At 41.7% G+C, this 25,733-nt stretch overlaps 1 protein-coding gene across 6 annotated transcripts in view; it reads right to left on the bottom strand.

The window, feature by feature from the left end:
* LOC137197923 (growth factor receptor-bound protein 10-like) overlaps positions 1 to 25,733 on the bottom strand; it is a 51,655-nt gene that overhangs the window by 19,741 nt on the left and 6,181 nt on the right. For 3 of the 6 annotated variants that reach the window (XM_067611441.1, XM_067611440.1, XM_067611439.1), the window contains 4 exons: positions 24,056 to 24,163; positions 16,919 to 17,012; positions 9,689 to 9,941; positions 8,730 to 8,853 (listed from right to left, as the gene is read on the bottom strand). In XM_067611441.1, coding sequence (XP_067467542.1) covers positions 8,730 to 8,853; positions 9,689 to 9,941; positions 16,919 to 17,012; positions 24,056 to 24,106 — 522 coding nt within the window. In that variant the 5' untranslated portion in view covers positions 24,107 to 24,163. Of the gene's footprint in view, positions 1 to 54; positions 436 to 8,729; positions 8,854 to 9,688; positions 9,942 to 16,918; positions 17,013 to 24,055; positions 24,164 to 25,733 lie in introns of those variants that run through there. The other 3 variants (XM_067611442.1, XM_067611444.1, XM_067611445.1) reach the window with 3 other exon arrangements.

Here is a 25,733-nt window from a genome sequence, read left to right as displayed (position 1 = left end):
GCGCAGCTCACGACGGACATCCAGAAAAGAAACGAACACACACAAGTCTCTTACCTCGACAGCCTGAAAGAGGCAACAGTCTGGAGAGCAGGATGGCATTTTCACACTGAGACGCTCTCCAGTGACACAGAGAGACAGAGAGAGAGAGTGAGAGGGAGGGAGGGGGAGGAGGAGGAGGAGAGGAGAGGGAGGAAAGGAAGTCAGGAAGAGAGAGAGAGAGAGAGAGAGAGAGGGAGGGAGAGGGAGGGAGGGACAGATTGGCAAGGAGAATGCAAGAGAGGTAAGAGGGAAGAGGGGGGAGGAGGGAGGAAGTGACAGAGGAAGGACGACAGTGAAAGAGAGACAGAGCAAAAGAGAGACAGCCTGCCCCTTCTTCTCGTGCTGGGCAGCATAAAGGCTGAGCTGCGAGGAGTGGTATGAGCTGCCGCTCCTGTCTCCCTCCTCCTCCTCCACCTCCTCCTCCTCACACTGGATTAACCCAGTGTGGGATTTTTAAACGGTGAGCTGCTACCTGTCACGTACTCTACACTCTTATCTTCAGGGCTGCATTCAAATCCCCTCCTCCCGCCCCCCCCCCCCCCCCCCCCCCCCCCCAAAAAAAGATCACTGTCAGCTCCTTTTACTGATGGCGCCGTACCAAAAGTAAAAGTCTTTTTCTCCCTAAAACACACCCACAACTCCCCTCACACACACACACACACACATGCACATAGAGAACAAGCTCAATGTACTCAACTACTAAGCCAATCACTGTACACACACATCCCTTATTCTTATGCATCCACTGACATTTCCTTTTGAGCTGCCTGACGGTTTCAATTTCTACCCCCTCCCTCTTTCCCTCTTATCTTCCTCCTCTTCCTCTTCCTCCTCCTCAGCTGTATGTGAAATACTATGCGAGAGTGTTAGGACCAGAGCAACATGTGTAACGTACACTCACGGCTTCGAGGTCACAAAGAAGGCAGATGTACAAAGTTTTTTTAAAAAGCGGAAAAAAAAACCCCAACGTGGGGTGATTGGATCTGAAGCTGTATGGATCACGTGTCGGGCGTTTGGGCTTCACTGAGGGGGTCAAGGGAGGGGTAGAAAAGGAGGGGTAGGAGGGAGGTGGTTGCTCAGCAAATCTGCCTGGCCTCAGGAGAGAGGTAGACAGAGAAAGAGAGAGAGAGAGGGAGGGAGAGGGAGATAAAGAAAAAGAAGGAGGGGGGTAGTGGTGGTGGTGGTGGGGGGGGGTGGTAGAGAAAGAGAAAAGAGGGAGAGCTATGGAGGAATGTCAGTAATGCAATACTGAGTCATAATCAGGCTCATGTGTAGAGCGCAGGCCAACCCAGCTGGCCCCTAATACAGTGTGCATGAGAACTATGAGCGACACGCACACGCACCCACACACACACACACACACACACACACACACACATTCTCAAAAGAGGAAGACGAAATGTAAACTATGACAACTGGCTCCAGCAGTTTTTTGACTTTACTGCTGAACTTTTTCCTTCAGTCTCACGCGGCAGCTTTGCAGCCATCTGGGGAGGAGTATAACACTTGGCTCTTACTCAGTGTATGTATGTGTGTGTATGTGTGTGTGTGAGTGTGAGGATAATGCATGTTCATGTATGTGATGAGCACATGTGAAAGAAAGGATGGGTGAAGGAGCAGAGAGAAAAACTCACTTTCTCGTTCAGTTCAATCCAAGTTTTCTTTCTTATTTCTTCTGTACATGTTTTCTTTTGTTTTTGTGCTTGTTCTTTAACTTTCTAACAACTGTTTCTACCCTTCAGGTCCTTAAAATACTTAGCTGTCTATCCTCAGATCTTTACATGATATACTTTAACTCACCTTGGCTTTTTCCTCCTCTCTCTATTTTCCCTTCCCCCCACTTCCCTCTCTTTCTCCTCCAGGGGAGGGTGAGGGGTGGATTGATTCATTCAGAGTGGAGGGGGGAGGGGTAGTGAGGGGCTCTGCTTACATCTTATCTTTTTATATGCCATCATGTGCTGCCCGGGGATTTTTTTTTAAATTGTACAGTCAGTTGCCTATTTACAAATCCAGCAGACACAGAGCAACATTTGGGATTATATGTGGTCATGTTTCTGGCCATCTGATGAATTTAAGTCCAACATCCACGCTCCTTTTAGATCTGTTTTGCTTTCAAACGACTTTTGAGAAATATGTCTGAAATATATCTGTTTAGTTGCTAAACGCTCCACTGTGTCCTTAACTTTGCTGTTTGGTGCTGGACAGGTAACAGGTACAGCTGGTTTATCAGAACATTTTTGCCGAAAACAACAACCTGCTGCAGCTGGAAATGATGCTGATGAGAGCTGTGGGAGTGAACAAAAACAGTAAAGCTGCAGGCCATATAACCAAAACAATGAGCTGAAAGATGCTAAAACAGAGTAAAGCTGATTGGAACCGCAGAGTCATCTGTGGGTTCATCACTAAGAGCCACACCTTTCACATTAAACGTAGTCATTTTTCCACTTTTGATGTAAAAACATTTATTAGCAGCTATAATATATAAGTTACCGGAGCAATTAATCAAATCTTCAAGTTATTTGTTGTTTTTTTTTTACAAATAATGTAACACATGGTGATATAAAGAACCTATTATTCTATTATAAAGGGTGTGACCTTTTTATTCATAACAAAATATGTTTAATGGCTAAGGAAAGACACATTATCCTGCAGTTATTTTACTACCAGCTGCTACAACCCTCTAAATGATAACTTGTCCGGAGGAGGCTGCCACAGTAGACTAACACACCCATCCCTAATGTCAGCATCTGAACGCTGGTTGGTGGTGACTTCTCTCCCTGGTCTACTCCAGCATCAGTTGTCTTTCATGTCTGTAAGTGGTCAGGTTTCAAGCCAGACAGAGCTGATTAGCTCTGCAGACAGGCCAAACTCAATTTCACCTCACTAGAGCGCCACCACAAAGCCTCACTGAGTGGCTCACCTCCCCACCTCCCCACGACCTAACACTAATACACACACACACACACACACACACACACACACACACAGTCAGACAAAATGCCTCTGACTGACTGACGGATGTGTACAAGTCAGTTCTAGGAATCCTTTCACATGTAAGTATCACCCTTAGATTATTAAGTCATGTGGGCAGTTAATTCGATCAATACGACAAAATATAAGTCAAATTTTGACCTGCCAGATGTAAAAATTTTAAAAAGTAACTTGGGTGGATTAGGCAGAAAAGCTTACACAGTGATTTATTTTTCCATCCACACATCAACATTCATATAATTTGTCTGAAGAGGAAACAAAAAGATCTCCATCCTCAATTCCACAAAAAAATGAATGCCTGTTCAATTGTTTAGTCATGTACAGGATATGATGAATCCCATGAAATGAAGAGTATGTCTGAACTCTAATTTTTAGGTTAAATTTTGGCTCCTGAACAGTACACTGCTGCTGTCTCAACAGAGAAACCCACAAGTTCTGAGGTCTTTTAAATAATCGATAAAAGATCATTATTTGGCTGCATTTGTTTGTTTGTTTGTTTTATGGGAGTTTTAGTTTGACAGTATGTGACAGATGAAATCCTCAGACAACACATTCAGGCGTGCGTGTGTGTGTGTGTGTGTGTGTCAAAGAAGTATATGTTCCCTGAGAAATCACAAAGTTATGTACATCATCACATTGGCACAGCATGTAAAAAAATCAAAAAGAGAAACTCAAACATCACATAAATCTTCATATTACACACAAACACTCTCCTTCAATGACATTTACTCAGAGATTTGTGTTTTTAACTTATATAGCCATGTCATTATAAGCTTACTCTTTTGAACAAGCATTCTCTGCCATCATTACACGCACAAGCACACACACACACACACACATGTTCATGCACTTGATCTGATTGCAGTGGGTCAGCAGACCATTGCGTGCAGAAGTACATCAGCTGACCACAGACAAAGGCGAGGGTATGTGTGACTCAGAGCTTTAGTCTTAAATTAGTTGTCATGACATTGCTACAGTGGATACACCGCGTGGAGACACAGGCTGGATATCTGGGCTGTACATAGAATTGGGGTAGTTGTTTATAAATTGTATATATGAGTTTATGGATGAGTAGTTGAGAAAGGGGTAGGAATAAATAAGTGTGTACTTCTTCCTACTCCTTTTTGAATATGTAATATTTCATTTGTGTTGTTTTGTTGTTTTACATGTTCGAAATAAAAATTGACTAACACTAACCTAAACAGATTATATAGCCATCAAGTCATCAAGTTTTGTTGTAGGGATGGATCATAAAAAACTAATATTTATCGTTTTGGAGGTATTGTCGACTTTTGTAATTTGCTATTTTTCAAGCAAGTGATGCTGTTAATATAATTTGTATGTGCTAAACTTCAGTATTACCCAACCACTAAGAAAAGATTGGCTGCTAAAAACTGCTTTCATTACTACTTTATAGTATTAAATGATACAATGGAGGCAGTATATTATCAAAGCAACACTACCAGATGGAGTGAACTTTAAAAAAGAATCAACAATCTTGTTTAGTGAGATCCAGCACTTCAGAGTTGTCACACAATAGCTCCACAACGACTGAGAATCCCCACAGACATACTCCACAACAACAACGCTGATTCGAGCAAGGAGGACAGACTATAAAAATGAAGATGGATATAGTCAAACTAGCATCACAATATTAGCACCAGACATGTATTAGACATCAAAGACTCTGTAAACAAGAGGGTCCGGTTATGCTGGAGTTTACAGCCGCAGCTCTGTGAGGCTGCACTTTGGCACAGTAGTGCTTTGAGCTAAATGCTGACGTCAGCATGTTAACATGGTCACAATGACAATGATAACATAATGATGTTTAGCAGGTAATGTTGACTATGAAGTTCTGAAAAGTCAAAGTTCAATCTTCCATCAGCCAACAATGTGTTTTAGACCTTTTTCACGGAAGATGTCTTAACATGCCAGAGTAGAAAAAGCACAGTTGATGGCTGCATTCCATTCAGCTGCTTCTGGTATTGTGCATGCTGGCTCACTGTCGCTGTCCTGGCTTATTGGGACACTTGGATGGAGTCATCGTTAATATTATTAGTAACACCTGTGCTTTTACTACTATGAGAGGTCAAAATTTCTGCTGTGAAAAGGGTCTATATTGCAGTTATACACAATAATCATCTCTGATAGTCCTCATCTGCTCTCTTGTTCTTTTCCAACTGTTTGTCCCCCCTTCGTGTCCCCCAAACCCATGTCTCACTCATGAACCCTGACGTCACATGACCTTGTGTCCCAGACTGTCCTTTCTGCGTGTATACCGACTGACCGACCAATTGACATCATTACCCCCAGAGTCACACCAACACCCAATTGATCAGACTGTAGACAGCAAAGTATGATTCCTCTTTGTCCATAGTCTGCTTTATCTTTTGTAAAATTTCGCAAGCACCAAATATTTCAATAATCAGACCATGCACTGAATAGCAAACCATGAGAAACTGACTTTTGCACATCCCTTTTTTTTTTATTAAAACCCTCTTTTCTCTTGCCTTCTTCCACAGGGAGGTCGGAGGTCAGGGTCAGCTGCAGAACAGTGAACCCAGAGCTGGAGGGGAACCAGTGTGTTGCTCAAAGCTACTTTAGCACGGTTGCTGTTTGCCAACACACGGGGCTTGAACCTGAATCCTCTGGTTGAAGGATAGTGTCTTTAACCACTGGGGCTCCCTACCGTTCCTGATGTTTGTAATGCCGCCTCTCTGGCCACAAATAAAAGCGAGAATTGCGTTACAGCAGCCAGCATCCTGATGCCAAAGTAAACTCATTTACCCAGTGGTGACAGACAGGACCCGACCAAATCCTTGTGAAAGCCGGGGCAATATGACTGAACTGTATGGTGTAAGACTACCACAACTTGCGTGGGAAATGGCAGCTACAGTCTGACAGCCCAGTGCTAACTTCAGTCAGGCTACTGAATTAGCTTTGCTTAGCAGCTACTAGACCCATTTATAGGGTTAAATAAGATTTACAGGTGGGTATTCCCCTTAACTTATTTATAAAATCCGATGGAGATGCAGCGTCATGTTATCTGTTCATGATACCCTGAGGACAAATCCATTTATGTTATCAAAGGCAACGCGGGCCATAAACCTGTCATGTCACGCACATACTCAGTTTTACTGGCTCATAATGTAAGCTGTGTATCCCAGTGAGAAAGACTGAAGCTTAGTGAAGAATGTTCAGATTCCAACTCAACAGCTGGAGGGAGACTGTGAGAGAGATCCTACGATAAAACCATGCCAATGCAAATACTATGCAACTATGTCTGTAGACCAACGCACGGCACGTCTGAGAGTCTCGTCTGCATTGTTGTGTAAGCCATCCTCAGTGCATCTCGCTGACTGAACCCCTCTCCAGACTACATAACCAAACTGACCTGCACACATCCATGCATACATGTACACAACCATCTTCAATCCATGCATAAGCTAAACTCATATAGCCTCTCTGTTAGCTCACAGAGGATATTACACAACATAGCATGACAACTGAGGTGCTGACGTCTGGAGTTAAAGGCTACGGTGTGGTCAGTCTGCCGCCTGTCTTGCTGAACTTAAGTGATTTGATCAGTGAAGGTCTCATTCAATCATCCGAAGACTAGCCATGGCTGATTTTAAGCATTAAAGCAGATTAAAGTACATGATAGCTCCACACGCATCCAGCGAAGGAGGTCAGTTAATGCTGGTAAGATGTTGAGCAGAGCATGAAAAACTCAATTTAGCATTTTTAGACATTTGTGTATCATTGTCAAGTTAACTAACAATTGCACGCGCATCAAACCATGCTGGAGATTTTTGCTAGCTTCTATCTCACGCTGGTAGTTTTTGTTTCCCATGATCTCCATCACCTCCACTTGCACATTTATCAGTCTCCCAGCCACCTCCTGCGCTTCTTCGGCCAAAAGGTTTTTCTCTTTTGCTGACGATGATAAACATGATGGAATGTTGGAAGTGATGTTTCCATGTGCCTTTCGCTCCTTCCAGCACGAGCTTTATCGCTGTTCACGCTGGAAGAATAGTACAATCTCTCTGAGTTCTGCCATTAAGTAGTCTTGAAGAATTTCCTGCCTATTCCAATCTGGTGACATGCCATGAAAAATACAGTAAAGAGGATGCAAAAACTTCCAGTGTTCTGAGTGATCTGTTTGAAAGATGCTGTTGATGTGACATACATAGCGTATGCAAAGTGGCTTTAATGATGCACACAAACATCAAACTGTAGTTAAAAAAACATTCATCAAATACAAAAAATTATGAATCCAAATCTATTCTGTTACAGGTACTGACTGATTATTGGCCCTTTAAGATACACCAGACAATAGTTAAATGAACTGAACTGGGTAAAATGAAGATGTTCTGGGAAAAAGACACACAAGGCTCAAACACAAACAAAAGGCCTTTTGTGGAAACTGCAAACTTGCTCTCTGACTCCAGACCTTGTGAGATGATGTCAACGAAATCACATGTGTATGTGCGTGTCAACTGAATAATGCCACCTGTGTGTGTGTGTGTGTGTGTGTGTGTGTGTGTGTGTGCGCGCGTGAGTGTTTCCAGCAAGAAAGAGTGAGCATCTAAAATAACTTTTATTGTTCAGGGTGGGCATCCTGAAAACATCTTAGAGAAGGATGGAACATTCCTGGGACAGGAGGCTCTGCCGGGGGAAGGAAGGGCTAGGTTAGGCACAAACACACACGCGCACACACACACACACACAAACGCACACACACACACACACACATACACACACACAGACGCACACACACATACACACTGTGACGCCAAGACCCGACGTGAAAGCGTGTGAACCGGAAATGGGCGCCTGTCTTGCAGATCTGCTGGCAGACGGATTCAGAAGGTTCAGAGAGATCCGACCTGAAAACGTTCCCAGCCATATTCCCGGCTGTGCTACGGAAGTCTGCACTCTGTCTGCAGCGGACACTACTCACCTCCTTCCACAACAAAACATGTCTGTCACTATGTACGTGCGTGTGTGTGTACATGTGATTGATAATGACGCTTCCACAATAACACACACACACACACACACACACACACACACACACACACACACAGTCAGATAACCCGGGTTGAGCTGTTGTGTAATGGAAGGAAAGGCTGTACGCAGCCAAAGTCAACACATGCTGCTCTGACCTGAACATAACAGGCCAGTCAGCTGGTTTCAAAACACACACACACACACACACACACACACACACACACACACACACACACACACACACACACACACACACACGCACACACACACGCACACACACACACACACACACAAAGACACACACCCTCTCTCATGACCATGGTGAAATAAAGGACAACAAACGCAATGAGGAGTTCAAAATCTATCATGACCATAGTGGTATTGACCAGTAACAACTTAATATCATATCAGATGTTTAACTGACAAAATGTTTAAATAATACTAAGGTGAACGGTGGGCATTTATTTCCTTATGCTGCAGCATGTAATGTCATGTTTGTGTATTTATTTCACTTAGCTAAGTTGCTAAGAAGGTTAATGAAGTTTTCCTTCTACTAACACTGAAAGGTAGCCTCTCAATCAGAAACCTTCCAACACTTGAGCATGTCTGCCTCCTCCAGTGTGTATAATTAGTTGCATTTCAGTGAGTGTTTGTTAGTGCAGGTGAGGTGGTTTAAGTGTACTTACGTGATTGTCAGAGGTCTGGATAGGGCTGAGAACAGGGGAGCCTGCCGGGCTGCAGAGTTCAGGGAAAGGGTTGGGGATGGCCGGCAGCGAGGCTGGACGCAGCTGCTGCTCTTCCTGCAGGCACCTGCAGAGGGAGACACACACACTTGTGTCATGTCCCAGCTGACCAGTGAAAACACTGACAATAGTGTATACATATGGTCATGGGAATCATTTGGGTATGACAAGGTATGATCACACACGTGCGGTATATAAGATTTAAAAAGTTCATTTCACCTTTGATGTTTGAAAGCAAACACTTCCAGAGTTTTGGAAATAAAAAGTTGTTACTTCAGCATTCTGGAGCAAAACTTCTGGTGACAACAATTTATTGTAACATTGAACAAATAAAGTTATTTTTTCTGCTTCAACAAAAATGCAAAATAATTTATTCATGGAGATCAATAAAAAGACATTAAGGGCCAAAATTTGGTGCCAGGTGATACTACGGTAGATGATCATGGTGAAAACCCAAAATGATCTAAACTTAAACAACAGTAACATCAATAAACTATAAGCGAAGTTAACACCAATTTCTAATGAATCAGATTTCAAAGAGCATCTTATTCTTAAGATTTACTGCTTTCAACTGGATTTTAGCAATCATAATCTGGCATTTACTGGTGATTACGAAATAAAACTTCAATTGCAGTGAGGGAAAAGGGCTTCCAGAGGCCCAATGAGAAACAGCATAAAGACAGCTGGAAGCAGCTTGCTTGCAATAACTGAATATTTAAAGCTTCTGATACACACAAATCAACAAAAGCACACAGAAAGCAAAGACAAACAGACGAAGTGGCTCTTCCTCAGGCGATGCTGTCTTTAATACATATTTTCATTCCTGCAAGCACAGGGCTTCTAGTTGTCTTCATGTTGAGTATAAAACAGTGAAAACAATGCAGAGGGTTGGTACTATGTACCTGACAGCCTGGATGTGCATAGGCTGAGAGTGCCGCAGCCTCTCCCTGGAGGGGGAGGAAGTGGGTAGGGGTGGGGTTTGACGCCGGTGGGCCTGGCCATGTCCCGGGTAGGCAACGTGAATGTGGTGGTGGTGGTGGTGCGGAGTGTGTGCATGGCCATTGTTCAGGAGTAGCGCCGTGTCCGTTGTAGAGTACACACTCTCCATGGAAGAGTTCATCTCATTCACAAGTTGCTCCAGATCCACGTCATCGTCTGCGGAGGCGGGTGGGCGGCGGGGTGGGAAATGTGGAGAAAGGTGGAGAAACAGAAAGGTGAGTGACAGTGACAGTGACAGTGAAAGTTGCAGGACTGCAGATATCCACTAGGTGTCGCCTCAGTGTGTATCAGTGAAAGATTATTTTAAAACCATCTACAACCAGCTGACAGCCATTAAAATCATCCTTCACAGACTGTGGTGCAAAAGAGATTAAACTTAAGCGGCCAGGTTTAGTGATAAAGAAAACAGAGCTACAGAAGACCTGAAATGATTACACAATTATTCATGTTTTCTCTCAGCAGTCTTCACAGTGGATATGAAAGGCTTAGTAAAGGTAAAATAGGACCAGCTGCAAAGTCTGGTAATGCACATTTCTACATATCTAGCCATTTGTCTTTTCTTGTATTTCTACCACATTTATAAACAGAAGGAGTACTATGAAAGCCAATTAGCTGTGTGATTCATGAAGGGTGACCAGACATCATCCTTTAATTTGTACAGCATAAGATTTTGACCTTTTGTCCATATTTTTTTGTGCAGACAGAGACAATGCCCCAGCATTCAGGCTGGCACCTTTAATAAGTCATAATTTGACATGGTCATTTGCCAGAGGCACACTGTGGCCCCGAACCAACAAGCATGAGAGCAGAGAGAGAGCACACAGCTTTGTTTTGAGGTTTCACTCCTCCTCGTGTTGGATTTCATTTTGGTTTGGATTTCTTCCAATGGCTGTGTAGTACACTGACTCTCTGCTTGCCATTGGTGCGACTATGTGACGCCTGTCATTCAAGGGGCTGCGGTGTCTATCAGACACTGGAAGTTGGATCCAATAGTCACCCACAGACCAACAACCAACCAAACCAAACCAAACCAGGGTGAAAGGGTCTCCAGGACTGCTCTAATAAGACAGTCAATAAGGCAGTGATCTTGTCTTTTAACTTGATTAAGAAGGTAAGCTACTCTAAGTGTTTTGGTGATGTGTTCTTCATTCATATCTTTTTTTTCTTGCAAGTTGTATAAACAGACATTTTGCGATAAAATCATATGCCCTTCAGGGGCTGTAGACTGCAACTACTATTTACTACTGTAGAGGCAAATGGCAATTTATTTTCTAAATCTAAACTGCTAACAATATAATGTGTACAGTGTATGGGGATAAGTGTACTAGTGGGATAGAAATGTCTCTAATAAAGCCAGTTTTAGGTTAAGGGCAAAATAAAAGCTAAACATTTAGTAAGACCTTTGAATGTCCTCACAAGGCCACTATGTCCCAATATGTTTCTGTGTGTATGTGTGTTGTCCAAGGCCCTTTGGTCCTATGTGCGTCCCACCCCAACACCACACACAGAATTCCTGACATTCCTGAAGGAAAAAATTACAGCACTCGGGGAACGCTCACCAGCCTGTTCATGGCACATGGTGACCAAATGATCAGAACAAAGTAGGGCACCAAAACACACGCAAATACACACAGAAGAACCCAGGACACCATGTACACTATGCAGTGCTGATGAGCATGTGCATGTAATTATACAGGAGAATGAGAAGTGTACTGCGTGGACACACACATACACACATTGAACATACATGCTGAGACTACACGGTGGAAAAGAAGCCACTGTAACCAAAACAGCAGGAGTCGGCCGGTCTGATCTAAGATCACAAAGAGGTACGCATGACACAAATACACACACATATATACACACAGAGAGGACAGTCTAGGACACAAGGTCATGTGATGTCAGGATTCATGAGTGGGACATGGGCTGTGGGGACACGAGGGGTGGAGACACAGTTGGAAAAGAACAAGAGAGCAGATGAGGACTGTCAAAGATACTTATAATGTATAACTGCAATATAGATCTTTGTCACAGCAGAGAGTTCGACTTCTCATAGTAGTAAAAGCACAGGTGTTACTGATAATATTAACAGACTGCATTCAAGTGTTCAAGAATTCAGCCAATATTCATCTTATTAATTACAACTGTGCTTTTTCTACTCTGGTATGTTAAGATATCTTCTGTCAAAAAGGGTCTATTACACATTGATGGCTGCAGATAGAAGATAACTTTGACTTTTCAGAACTTCAATATCCACAAATCTTGTGATGTGATATTAACGAAAAACAAAAATCCTAATCTTCCATAAAGAAGAGAGTCGGAGAGGGTACTGAAAGTGGATACATGCTTTATAGGCAGGCTAGCAGGCCATAAGAATCACAGTGTCCATCAGCCCACCACTTTCCAGACTGTAATATCTCAACTAATGTATGGATTGCTATGAAATTTTGTACAGAAATTAATGGTCTCCAGATGATGAAGCCTACCAACTTTGGGGATCCCCTGATATTTCCTCTAGTGCCACCATAAAGTTCATATTTTTGGTGTTGAGTGAAATGTCTCAACAACTAATGAATGGATTGCCATGAATTTTTGGTCATTCATGCCCTATCTTAGGATGAAGTGTAATAACTTTACTGATGCCCCGACGATTCATCTTGCACCATCATCAGGTCAAAATTGCAAATTGTCCAATACTGGTTAAAAATACCTGCAAAACTAATGAAATTCTCATCAGATTCAATGTTATTTGGCATTTAGTGCTATTTAGCAAACGTTTAATATATTTTTTTGTAATTCAAGGTCCAAAGATGTCTTAAAATTTCGTCATTTTTAAGAAGGCAGACACTGAATTTTGTTATCTACAAAAACAATGAGGATAGCTTTCCTGCTCAGCAAACCGCAGGTAATATTGTTATTTCAGCTGTCATGCTTTCAGATATTTCTGCTTACTTGTAAGATTAAATTAACTGGAAAGTCCTCCTTCTTCTGAACAAAATGAAGTATAGCACTCCATGGTTTTGGAGAAATGTGATTGACTAAAGAGCTGCACTAATCATAAATGATTGTGATTCTATAGTGCAACATGCAGGAAAATCACATTGAACTATTTAGAAATGCTCTTGGTATTACCCTTGCACTGTGTAGTCTATAAGTTACTCTATGAAGATTTCAAGGGGGAAAAACAAAAGTAGGCCTTTGTAAAGAGGGCTGTAACTGTTGGCACTCTTCCACTGTTCCAGCAGCTATGTTCATATTCAGCCATATCTGCCTGATGTTATTCGTCATAGTATTTAATGTAACACCAGACCTACACAGGCCTACATTGGCATCATCTGTTCAAATTAGCGGAACATCTTCTGGAGTTAATTTCAAATTCATCATCACCCTTAACTGTGTTGCACAAGAGCCAGAAGAAGGCACGCACACGTGCGCACTAATGATTTTAAAACTATGAGGTACCACCTGCCTGCCTGATTTTGGACCAGGAAAAACCCTGTTCAAGTGGTACCATTTAAAACCAATATTTCATTAGGCTATCATCTTACTTTTTGGGAATTGGAAAGTTTTCTCTCTTGCAGCTCTTCTCTGTTACAGCACCACTTTCTGATTGAAGCTGATAAGCCGGCTGGAGTTTTACATAAAAATTTAGCCTAGTGCAGCTTTAAGAGGATAATGATAGTATCATTGGCATTCCTCTCCCTCCTCCCGTTGCTGGCTTGGCCAACACTGCACTGCTGGCTTCAGGCAGGGAAGCCAGAGGACATATAGCATGAAAATGTCTTCTCCCTCTCCTCTACACACAGTGACTTTGAATGTAGATGAACTGCTACAGCAGTCCGGCTAGCATCTGACTACAAAACCTACCGTACAACCACGGCCAATTCATTCCTCTAAGATCCCAGAATACACTGAACGAGTGTTCTCTGTCCCTGGCCACGACAACCTGCAATCATTGATTGGCAGTCTAGAGGTCAAAGAAGAGAGCTGGATGTTCAGGTTTTCAAGGGAAAAGTGAAATTAACTTTCTTTATATGCAATAAAAATTCTCCAGTTACATTTAGCTTAAAAATGCAGCCGCATCAATGCTTTTATAATCTACGAGATCACTTTGCATTTTTGTATTTGCCTTGTGTTTGTGTTAGTGTATTCACATTTTGCATTGTGGGATGTCCATGTCTTCCTTATGGACAATATAGTGAGAGTGAAACTTAGTGAGGTCTGAGATCTCAATTACCAAACATAATGGGCAAATGTGGATGTGTAAAGTGATTAATGCTTTTCTCTCTTGACAATCATTACCGAGATGCAAGCTACTAAATCTTTAAGTCGCCAGTTATGAGTAATACCCAACAAGTCTATAGTTACTGAGCAGCTCAGTGAATTCACTATTGAAGTGAAGCAGGGCAAATCTGGAGGAGAATACACAAATCTAATTAAGAAAAAATTAAAAACAAAACATTAAATCTGGCATAGAATACTGCCCGACATACAGTGGGGTCCAAAAGTCTGACTTTTGGACCCCACATGCAGCCAATCTTATGGTAAGTATCAAGACACATGTCATCAGATCATCAAACGACATGCCTAGCATAAATGAAGGGCAGGTAACCTGAGCTGGGCATGGTCTAAATATACAGCACGTCCATCAGTGAGGTTTATGTGATGTTTCTCTGTAGGGCAAAGTCAGAATGAAACAGTAGCTGGGTGACTTTGCCAGCGACTTGTTGGTTTTCACTGGAGTCATCTTCTTTTTTTTGTGCAAAACAAATCATCAGGGAAACTTCAGTTGGTTGTAGATGAATGGCAGATATATTGACACCTAAAAAAAAGTCACCTTGAATACAATGAAGAATTCTACATTCTACTAATAAACACAGCTGTCTTATCTACATTTTTTGAGCTAATAACTAACTGCATCAGGTCTTTTTATCAGAACTTTGACTTTTTGACACAAATCACATAATTCTCCTCTTGTATGCACATTCATTTCACCTGACCACGCATGATATGAATGAATGAATGTCTGGGTTTGTCACCTGTTAGTTTACATGCAGCTTGATGCAATTCAATAATGCATAATAATGACAACCTATATGTAGACCCAAACATATAGTTCAAAGCCTTTTTCACAATCAAAGCCACAACTATTGTCTATGTGTGGATTTTTTAGTTTTTACAATCTAGCACTTCTAAGAGGAATATTGTACTTATTCTGGTTTTCTGTTATTCATATACTGTTGTGATGTCAGATATCTATGCTAAACATGATCAAAGTTCCAAAACTTGGGGTTAACGTATGTAGAAATGCTGCCTACAAGTCAAAAGCCAGGGTTTCAACCTGGTCTGAACGCTTTGTTTGTGACCTTTTTTTCTACTTTGCCAACAAGCTGACATCAGCTCATGGCCCATGCCCATAAACGGCCATCCATTCAGTAGCCTTTGTTGCTAAGGTTGTTGCTGAGGTTTCTCCTTGTGTTGTTTGCATTGTCCACCCTCATATCTTCAGATAATCCTCGAACATGTACAGATTCATTTGAGAAGTTGACATTTCAAGTAAAGAGTGAGAAAAAGTAGCAAAATCCTACTACTATAGTTTGTTGCATGTTTTGTTGACGTAGCTTCCTGAGCAGCCAGAAGTCAGCTGTAACACAGCTTCCAGACCAATCAGTGGGCTCATTGGGAGTTAAAGAGACAGGAGCTAAAACGGCCTGTTTCAGACAGAAGCTGAACTGAGGGGCTGCATAAAGGGCCGTTATAAGATGAATAAGGAGTTTTTTTTAACTGTGAATCATGCAAAGATATTCCAGTAGAGCCCCAGAATATAAATATAGACCTGGAAATGTGCATAATATGTCCCCTTTAATTTTACTTTTTTCCCTCAACTTTTCTTGTCATCTTCTACTTTAGTTAGTCCTCCAGGATTACTTTTACAATTACTTTTACAACTAAAAGCAAGCCACAGCATTGCATTCTGGTATATTGAGGCTACTGTCTGTAGACAAATTAGTATCTTGACCACTAAAATATGCTCTGAAAAAAACTACTTAAATGTCTGCTTTCTCTATATAGAAACCTTTACTTTTTTTTTCTGGTGGATGAACTGCAACAACTAAAACCTGATGTTTGTTGTTGAGGTTTTACATCACAGGAACTGACTGACTTGAGTGTAGCAGCAGCTGAAATACCTTAACTTGATGTCTCATCATCTACACTTCACTAAGTATTTGAGGGAATAAGAAAATACTATACACTACCAAACAACCTAGAAATGCTAGTAACTGGATATCAAATGCTAGAAATTGTTCTCAGTGCTGCTGTGTGACTGTAGAAAACCTCCTCTAATCACTGTGGGATCGTCTGCGGTGTCACTGCCTGCTTTCGAGTATGAACCTGCATACCTTCTACTATCTCCGCCCCTGCCCCACAGACCTATGGCCTACTTACTATAAACTCCCCTTTGCCCGGCACTGGCTGATCTACAGGCCTATATAAACACCCCATCTAGTTACCCCATTCACATGAAGCCATATTTACAATACTCTCACACGAGCATGACCACCACACATCAGCAGAGCAGACAATCCAGTAAACCACCAACCCAAGGGAGAAAAAAAAGGAGGTCGGGGAGTGAGGATTTACAACCTCTCCTCTCCTCAGGTTGGCTGCTTTCCAAAAAGATTCCCAAGATTTTCCACAACGGCTGAAGGGATCTCTGGGAATATATTGGGAGCAGGTTAACGCATGTGTGTGTGTGTGTGTGTTAGGGTGGTGGGGGTAGAAAAGTGCTGAGCTGTGCTAAAAACGGTGGGGAAAACACTTATAACACTCTATAACCTCTCCAATGAGAAAGCAGAGCCTGCAGTGATGAAGGGAGACAATGTCCTAGATGGAGAAAGAGATAGAGAAGGAGAGGGGGGGATTTCTAGGAAGACAGGAAGAGCATTAAGTGTGCCAGCAAATAGGTTTTGGCAGCAGACAGATCCCATAAAGTAAGCAATGGAAGAAATGGAAAAGGTGTGTGAAATATGAACAAAACTGTGTCATCCATCATCTATAACATAAAGAATAGATTGGCCATATTTCATATTTTGAATAAAATTTGTATTTTGAATAGAGACTAGAGGAGTTACCATGGTGATGTGGAAAGTTTTGATTGGCCGAGCGCTGAAAGCCTGGAACAATCAGCTCCTCGGGCCTGCGAGAGGAAGTGCGGTCCATGCCTTCCTGTCAAAAAGAAAAAGGCAGAAAAAAAAAGATTTATTTTAAAAGACCATGCGGTAAAAAAAACCATGCAGTGGCTTTAAGATGTCAGATATTTTAGTGAAGTAAAACACAACGTGTCATTTTCACAGGGTTCAGAGGGTCAGACAAAGGGTGGGTTCGTGCTTCTGCTCTCGAGGAACATTAAGCCTCAAGTTCAGAGACCAGTGACACTTTGACCCTGTAGCACTGTGACTTTGTGACCCCCTGACCTTTCGTTCTCTGTCTCTCTTTCACACACACAGACACACACTTTTACTCTCTGCATCAAGTTCTCACATGAAACTTGCATCAGGTACTGATTTGTGTGTCAAAAAAAGAAACCAAAAAGAAAAAAAAACGCAGATCAATCATTTTTAGAGCAAAAACATACCAGCTCAGGCACACTTATACAATCTCACACGTCTGGAGACGCACGCACACATGGCTAAGTTCCTCACACATTGTCTAATTTGAAGCAGCCTCAAGGCAAGAAAGCTGCAGAGGAGAAAGGATGGAAAAAGGCCAAAGAAATTTTCAATCTTCCCTTTTCCAGGAAAAAGAAGAACGCGGAAGCATTGCTTCCAGGAACTGCTCGTGGCCAGAGGTCCTGTTGTGCATGTATGCACATACACACACACTTGAAGCTCCCCTCAGTGCTTCGAAAACATCCATAAATGCCCAGAGTAAGATTTATAGCTCTGAGAAGCAGCAGCCAAAAGCTTTCCAAGGAAGGCAACTTGGCTGCAGGGCCTGTGGGCTGACAGAGAAAGTCTGCAGTCTGCAGGCCTCAGCTAAAGCTGGAGATACAGCTACCTGTCCACTAAACTCCCTCTGATATACAATATATCTCAGTCATCATGTGAGAGAGACATGCAAGCCAACATGCACACAACAGTGAGCATTATTCCAAAGAAGTGGACTCCTGCTCACACAGACATGATAAACTAGGGTCCACTGCAGGATCCACTGATAGGTCCATCATTACAAACTGATGTTGCATGGCCAAGCATTGTTCAAACACATTATTTTAAATTCCAGTGAAGATCCCAAAGTTTCTTAAAGGATAGTTCTGTGTCATTTTATGAAACACTTTTATTCGCTTTATGGCAAAGAGTAAGATGAGAAGATCAATACCGCTCTCATATCTGTCCATTAAACATGACAGCCAGCAGTTTAGCTTAGCTTAGCTTAGTTTAGCACAAAGACTGCAGACAAGGGGGAACAGATAACCTGGCTCTGTACAAAGAAAATCAAATTTAAAAATCAGCTATTAGCACCTGTAAAGCACACTAATTAACACATTATATCTCATTTGTTTAATCCATACAAAAAAGTGAAGTGTAAATGAGAGTTCACTGTTTTCAGTGTGCCAGACTGTCTCTTGGCTGGGAGCATTAACTTCCTTGAGTCTCTGTAAAACAGTGAATTGCCAGTTCTGCACTTATTTCATTGTATGGATATAACTTACTAGATATAACATGTTAAATAGCGAGTTTTAGAGGTGCTGGTAGGGGATTTTGTAACTGCTGGACAGAGCCAGGCTAGCTGTTTCCCCATGTTTCCAGTCTTTGTGCTAAGCTAAGCTAACCGACTGCTGGCTGTAGACAGAGTATGTTCTCATCTAATTCTCAGCAAGAGAGCGAATGACCGTGTGCAAATAATTCATTTAAGGGCATAGACTTTAGGAGGTTTGGGTAAACATTACAGTCATAAGAAATCTGTGCATCTACTATTCTTCTTTGAGCACTATCAGCAGTGGTTTGGGACTGTCTTTTCCTGAGCATAAGAGTGTAATTGTATACACAGAGGAGTTGGAGGCAGGACAGTGTCCTAGTTCTAGTAACAGCTATTAGTAGCAGCAGTGTTAATATATAGCTACAAGTAAACCCAGGGAAAATCCCCTCCCCTCAGCAGCCCTTGTGCAGTAAAAGAGACAGCTTTAACAGCTACATTGCCCATAAAAACCTCATCGTGAACTTCACATAATGCACTTTCTCTGACTCTATAGTCTGTAGAGACAGTGTACTGATGCTAACTCAACAGTCAAACAGGTGCTGAAGTGATAGGGGAACCAAAGTCTCCCTTTCTTAAAAGTAACTTAAAGTAAACGTTGGTTTTTCTCTAAAAGCATTCTCCAGATGCGGATTGTTTTGCACAATGTCCCAGTAGTTATAAACAACATTCTTGATATTACTAGTCTTATGGGTATAAGTTGTACATGAGGGGAAGCTTTCTTCTTCTAGTTTTATGGCTTGTGAGTCAGTCCTCCAATCTTCTGTTTTAAGTTTCATAACAGTATTATTCACACAACCTTGTTTACATCATCTTTCAGTGAATTTCTTCGACATCTTCAACTTGCTGTTTTTTTCATTAAGTTCATTAAGGTCATGGAACATTTTTAATAGGGGAGTGGAGATCGTTTGCACGTAGGAGTGTCAGAAGTCACTGGTCAGAAATGAAACTGAAAACATTTTTAAACACGCTGATATCCATGTAATTCATTCTGTAAACTGCTGCAGGTCATTCTAAATGTCGGTGTCCACAAAGTAGCCAATAAATGAAGGAATGTGTTGAACATAGTAATGTCTCTATGCCACGGGAGGAATATAACTCTGTGCAGGTGTGGAGTGATGGTGGCATGATAAAAATGTAGTTTTTCCATTGATGTGGTAAAGATAAGGTTGTTCCCAAGAAAAATATGTTCAAAACTACAAACCGTTTTTGTCCCCATGGCAGTGCATATGCTCACAATGACAACATGCTAACATGCTGATGTTGACACGGTATAATGTTTACCATGTTCACCATCTTAGTTTAGTGTGTAACCATGCTTTAGCAATATATACACAAAGTACAACTAAAGCTGATAAGAATGTCATTCATTTTGCAGGTAAGCCATAAACCAAGTAATGGAAACAATTGTACATTTTAGTTAGAATAATTCATCCTGAGGTGGTAAGTGCCATGGCAATCCATCCGATTGTTGTTGAGACATTTCACTAAAAAACACAAATGTCAACCTCATGGTGGCGCTACAGGAAAAGTCAGGGGATCCCAAAAGTCAGTAGGCGTCATGGTCTGGAAAACATGAATGTCTGTACATTTCATGCCAATCCATCTAATAGTTATACTGAATGTAATGAATATAATATATATTTCAGTCTAAGTATTGTTTTTGACATAAGAAGTTGGTTAAGGGAAAAAACTGCTTTATATGAAGGTTAACAGAATTTAAGTTTCTATGTGAGACCATCAGACTACTAGTCTTGATTAGGACTTGACTAGGAGACGAGGTGACTTTTGTGTCTTGGGCAAAATGTACAGAAATACCCTTAATGGCTTTTGATTCTCTTTACAATGTTAGAACTTAAGACATTACTATGGATCACGATTTTGAAAAACCATCATCAAATTTGACTGGAAAGACTTAGTAGGGTATGAATTATCTTCTTCATAAAAGTTAAACTCATGTAATTGTCTCTGAGCTTGTCAGTCATACTGTACACATGTATTTGTCCATAACCACAATAGCAGCCCCTCCTCTGCTGGTTTTCTCTGCTAGTTCAATCAGTCTGCAATTTGGTTCCACTCAGTAATTACTGTTCTTTGGGTTTATTAACCATATATTTCAGTCGGAATATTCTGGTGGATTAACTACAGTCTGTGATAAAGCAATGACATCTCTTCAAAACCTCAGCAGATCAGTGTTAAGTGGTTGACGGAGGGAGTGCGAAGAGATCTTGCTCGAGGGTGTTGGCTTTGAACGATGTTATCTCTTCCTGCTCGTCTTTTTCCTTTGGAGATCTGCAGAATGTATCTTCTCCTATAAAAAGTGTGAAGAGTCATCCAGTTTTCTTGGATTTGTGTGAGTTATTTCTTGTCCTGGATTTTGGAGTCTTGAAGTTACATTTGATTGGACCGATGTCATGGTTCTTGGAGTCAGCAGAACATGTAGAGAAAATCTTATGCCTGGAAGGCCTGGGACTTTCGATCAGCTTGACATATTGGGGTTACTCTTTTCTACAGACAGACATGACTACTCCTGACATCTCTTTCATTATGAGCAAACCTCTCCCCTTTCACTCTGTAGCCCACAAAATTAACATCTAGGCATTTCAACATACTTTCTCTAAGAGCATCAAAGGCTACGCTTCCTCGAAAGCACGAGACCGAGCGTGCCCATTGCTTAGGCGACAGCTGCTAACAGCCGCTGACCTCTGACCTCTTCAGATCATAAAGAAAGAGTGAACTATAGTCCATGTTCTCAGACAGAACAGTAATGTTCAGGACTGCTGCTGCTGGCACTAATACTGACTTTTGAGGGCGAAGATCTGTTCCGCTTCATTCTTTCCACTCTTCTGACCGGTTAAAGTCGTAACTCAGCTGAGCTTCGAGTCTGCGGACTGTGGTTTGTTAGCGCTGTGCAGTGCATGTGTATACACATTTAAAAACACACACTCACATACACTGGGGGAGATGGGAGGGAAAAGACAGAAAGAAAGCGAGAGTTGCTCGCTGTTTCCTCTGAGACATCTCTGGAACAGAGCCAAAGTTCTCACTAAGATATACAGACGCGCGCGTACACACACGCGCGCGCACACACACACACACACACACACACACACACACACACACACACACACACACACATACACACACTTATCCTATTCGGAGACAGGCCTGGAACGCTGCCCAGATTCCCAAACATGCCCAGCGTTATGTATAGCGTTATGTAAGTATGCAGAAAAGAGGGCTCATTTGCTCCTTATCTATACACACTAAACCTACAGAGAGACTCCATGGGGTGTATGTGTGTGTGTTGCAGCAATGTTGTAACCCACTTCTCTCCTTCTATCTAAACTCTGTTTTTTCTCCAATAGATGCAGGGTGGAGGAATGTTGTTTTCTATGGGGATTCAATTCACTATTCACTGCAGTCTTACTGGTGCAAAACCCTTTCCTGGAAGCTAACGTGAACCAATCCAACTTAATGTCAGCTCAACAGGGGCTCAGCAGTCCCACGGTTTGGGTTAGCAGGGAGCTGCATTTTTGTACCTCCACTAAGAGGAATAAGGCAGCAGAGACCACGTCAACTCCATCGTCCCCAGTGAGACGTCATACCATCAGTCCCATGCTTTCAGGCGCGTCACACAACAAAGCTCACAGTTTGTTATTGTTATTTGTTTAGCGCTCTATTTATAGACCTCCATCATGCTCTTTAGCCAAATTCTTTAGGTTACTGGTGGGTTGGAGAGGAGAAAATCCGAGCTGAGAGACAAAGGGCTCATTCTGCAGGAGTTGGACAGTGGAAGTGGGTCTGTTGTGTTGCAGAGACGCCATATTTCACCTAACTAGGCCGGGATTAATTCACTGTGAAGCAAGTGGACTCACAGAGACACTGTACACATGTTGATACACACACACACAGGTTTCTATAACCAACACTGGACTGTCCTCTAACTACAGTCTTTCCCAAACCCACAACCCAAAGATTAACCCTTTTACTAACTTAAACCTGCAGTAATTCCAAACCTAAAGCTGCAATCATCATTTTTTTTAAAAAGTTGTCACCAGACTCAGTGCAATATCCCTCAGTGCTACAGAACATTATAGGTTCTTTCAGCTCATTGTTTTGGTTTTGCGGCCAGCATAACTGTTTGGTTCACTCGCTTTCATCAACCTTCCCTCCAGCAGCAGTGAAGACCAAAACAGAGCTAAAAGGAGAGTTAATATTGAACTTATGCTCCTCAGGTGGCCAAGAAACATGACCAATTAAATGCTAATCTAGTTAGTTCTGTGTCTTATGGATCTGTGAAGAGGCAACTGTTTGCTAACACATTTGTCATACAACTTTTTAAGCTGGTAAAAGTTTGGTATTATGTTTACAGCTTGCTCTGTTGCAAGTAACAAAAAAACAATCAGTGCAAACAAACAATGCAGCAATGCATGCAAGTTTTGGCCACTATTCCTATCTATTATGGTAACATTTTACTCACCAACTTTATTGCTGAGATGTGGGGAGATGTGGGAAAATGGCGACATCGCTTTAACAGAGGCTATGTAGCAACAATGTAGCAGGAACACCAGCAGTTAGCTGACACCACTTTAGCACAAACTCTCAAGCTAACTTTGTTAACTTCCTGATAGGAAATGAGAAAACTGGTAGAACACTAAGTCCTCAACTATCAATTTGACTCAATGACTTTGGGACACTTGGATAGAGCGGAGTCACAACTGATGTTATTAGCACCACCCTTTGCTTTTCCTACTATGACAAGTCCAAATTCCTGCAGTGAAAACACTTAGTTCATCTGCAATATGACTGTTGTAGAATTTAAATACCAACATATGGTAACTCGAGCTACCAATTTTGGTAATGCTAATCACCTCTCATTACTTAACACAGCTTTAGCATTAGCATGCACACAAAACTATACCAAAAACATGGATGAATTGGGCCCATTTTCTTCTCACACACTGGGCAAAATAACAAGTAAACAAACTGAAATAGTTAGTATTGTCCATTAACCTGAAATCCTAAAGCCTTAAGCTTAAATTAGCCCTTTATGTTAATTAAGTTTGGAAACATACCACTAATTCTTCTAATATCAACAGCAATTAAAATTTCCATGACTTTGCATCATTAGTTGGTTACAATACTATTACTTTTCCATGGTTATTGTTTGTCTATCATGAACCACTATCATTGAGGCATACTTTTCAGATTGACATTTTATCATCTTGTCAAAAAGAGACTAATAACATAAATGATCACTATGATCCATTTAGGAGCAGCTGGCTCACTGGCAGCAAAATTATGTGGAGCCATCATTAAAGTTATAAATTACACTTGCTGTGATGACAAGTCAAACTGTCCAGAACACACAAACATTTCACACATCTATTTCATGAGACAGGTGTGTAGGAGAAGGATGACTGGATCAAAAGTTGCAAACAAACTCTCAAGAGTTTGTTTGCAACTTTTTAAGTCAACATATCCATATCTGTATCGTACATACAACATACCTGGTAGTTTGAGTGACGTAGGAAGTAGTCAGGGCATCCCGCTAAGGCCATGGAGTTGTTTCAATGCTCTCTCTGTAGGGATTGACACCCACAGGTTTCACCAGCACCCTGCACACGAAGGAAGGACACAACACAGGAAAGAGACTGAATGAAAAAGAGGAAAGAAACCACTATTCACCAAATGAAAAGAAAGATGAAGAAAAAAAAGGAGGAGTGTAGAGGCATCTCGCAAAAATAACTTGAAAAGAAATGACTTAACAAAATAGACTAAACATCCCAGGTGAGTGATCTGTGTTTAACACTGTGCGGCAACTTTGTAAAACCTGTATCTATTTGGTATGCTCAAAGAAAAAAGAAAGAACCCTACACCCCACTCTCTCCTAAAGAGAAAACAAAGCCTGCATGTGCGAATGAATGTGCATGCATGGATGAACATGTGCACACCGAATCCAATGTAAACACCGCCATTGTGTGCAACACACACACATACACACACACACACACACACACACACACACACACACAAGTCAGTTCCCAAACAAAGCCTGGGGCTTAAGACTAAATAAGAAACCCTCTCCAAGCTAGCAACACATGACCACTCACCACCTGCAGACTGATGGGGAAGGCAAAGCGGGGGAAGAGGAGATGAAGAGAGCAAGAGGAGGGGGACTTTCTGAAGGAACTTGAAATAGGAGTTGGCTATTTCCACTGCATTGTGCAGCATTATCTGCAGTGAGTAAGCAGGGGGAAGTTGTACGTATGTGTGTGTTTGTGTTTGGAAAGAAGATACACACACCATGCACACACAACAATAGCCATCCTAAGCTAAGTTTTATGTTTCTTGGAGCATAAAAAACTACTGGATGCCTTTGCAAATCTATTTATTTTGCTGAATGTATCATTTGCAGGGACAGTCATTGATGCAAGTTACCTTAAAGAGTGTTAAAGAAACAATTCTCCAACTTGCTGTTACACCCAAACACCCCAAAAGCTTATTGCAGCCACTTAAATAGCACGGTAAACTGATTTCTTGGCCCTGCATTTGGCAATTTTGGAATCAGATTTCTATCTCAGTTTGTTTCATAGTTTTGGCTGAAAACTCCTATCCTCGCCTGTTGGTGGAAATCCCAGAAATCCCATCAAAATCTAATCGACTGTTCCCTTGCAGAACTCCTATCTGCCTACCCAGTTTAATGGAAAACTGTAATAACATTGTAGAGATATCCACCTCATAAACTGGGTTTTTCTCTCAATTCAAGAAAAATATGAATACTCCACCACGGAAGAAACGACTTGCTAAGATGGATGTTTCTGCAGCCCACATACAAATTTCAGGGAAGTGCTGCAACTGATACTGCTTTCAACAAAGGTTCAGCAGACTGAAATCTACACATACACACACACACACACACACACACACACACACACACACACACACACACACACACACACACACTGAACTCTGCAGCTCTCTCACTAGCTCCTCTCACTCTTTGACTCTGCTGGTTTTTCTTCACTTTCTCTCTCAGCGTGTCTCCATTGTACAGGTCATTATATAACAGATATCAGATGGTTCAAACAATAATCTCTTCCTCCTCCTCCTCCTCCTCTTCCTCCTCCTTTCTCCCTCTCCCTCTCTTTTCACCCCACTAATTACTGTTTCCACTGGGGCTCTGCT

This window comes from Thunnus thynnus, chromosome 15 (genome assembly GCF_963924715.1).
Source record: "Thunnus thynnus chromosome 15, fThuThy2.1, whole genome shotgun sequence".
Taxonomy (NCBI): Eukaryota; Metazoa; Chordata; class Actinopteri; order Scombriformes; family Scombridae; genus Thunnus; species Thunnus thynnus.
Note: the sequence above shows the minus strand (reverse complement) of the source record. Positions and strands in the feature narration are given on the sequence as shown.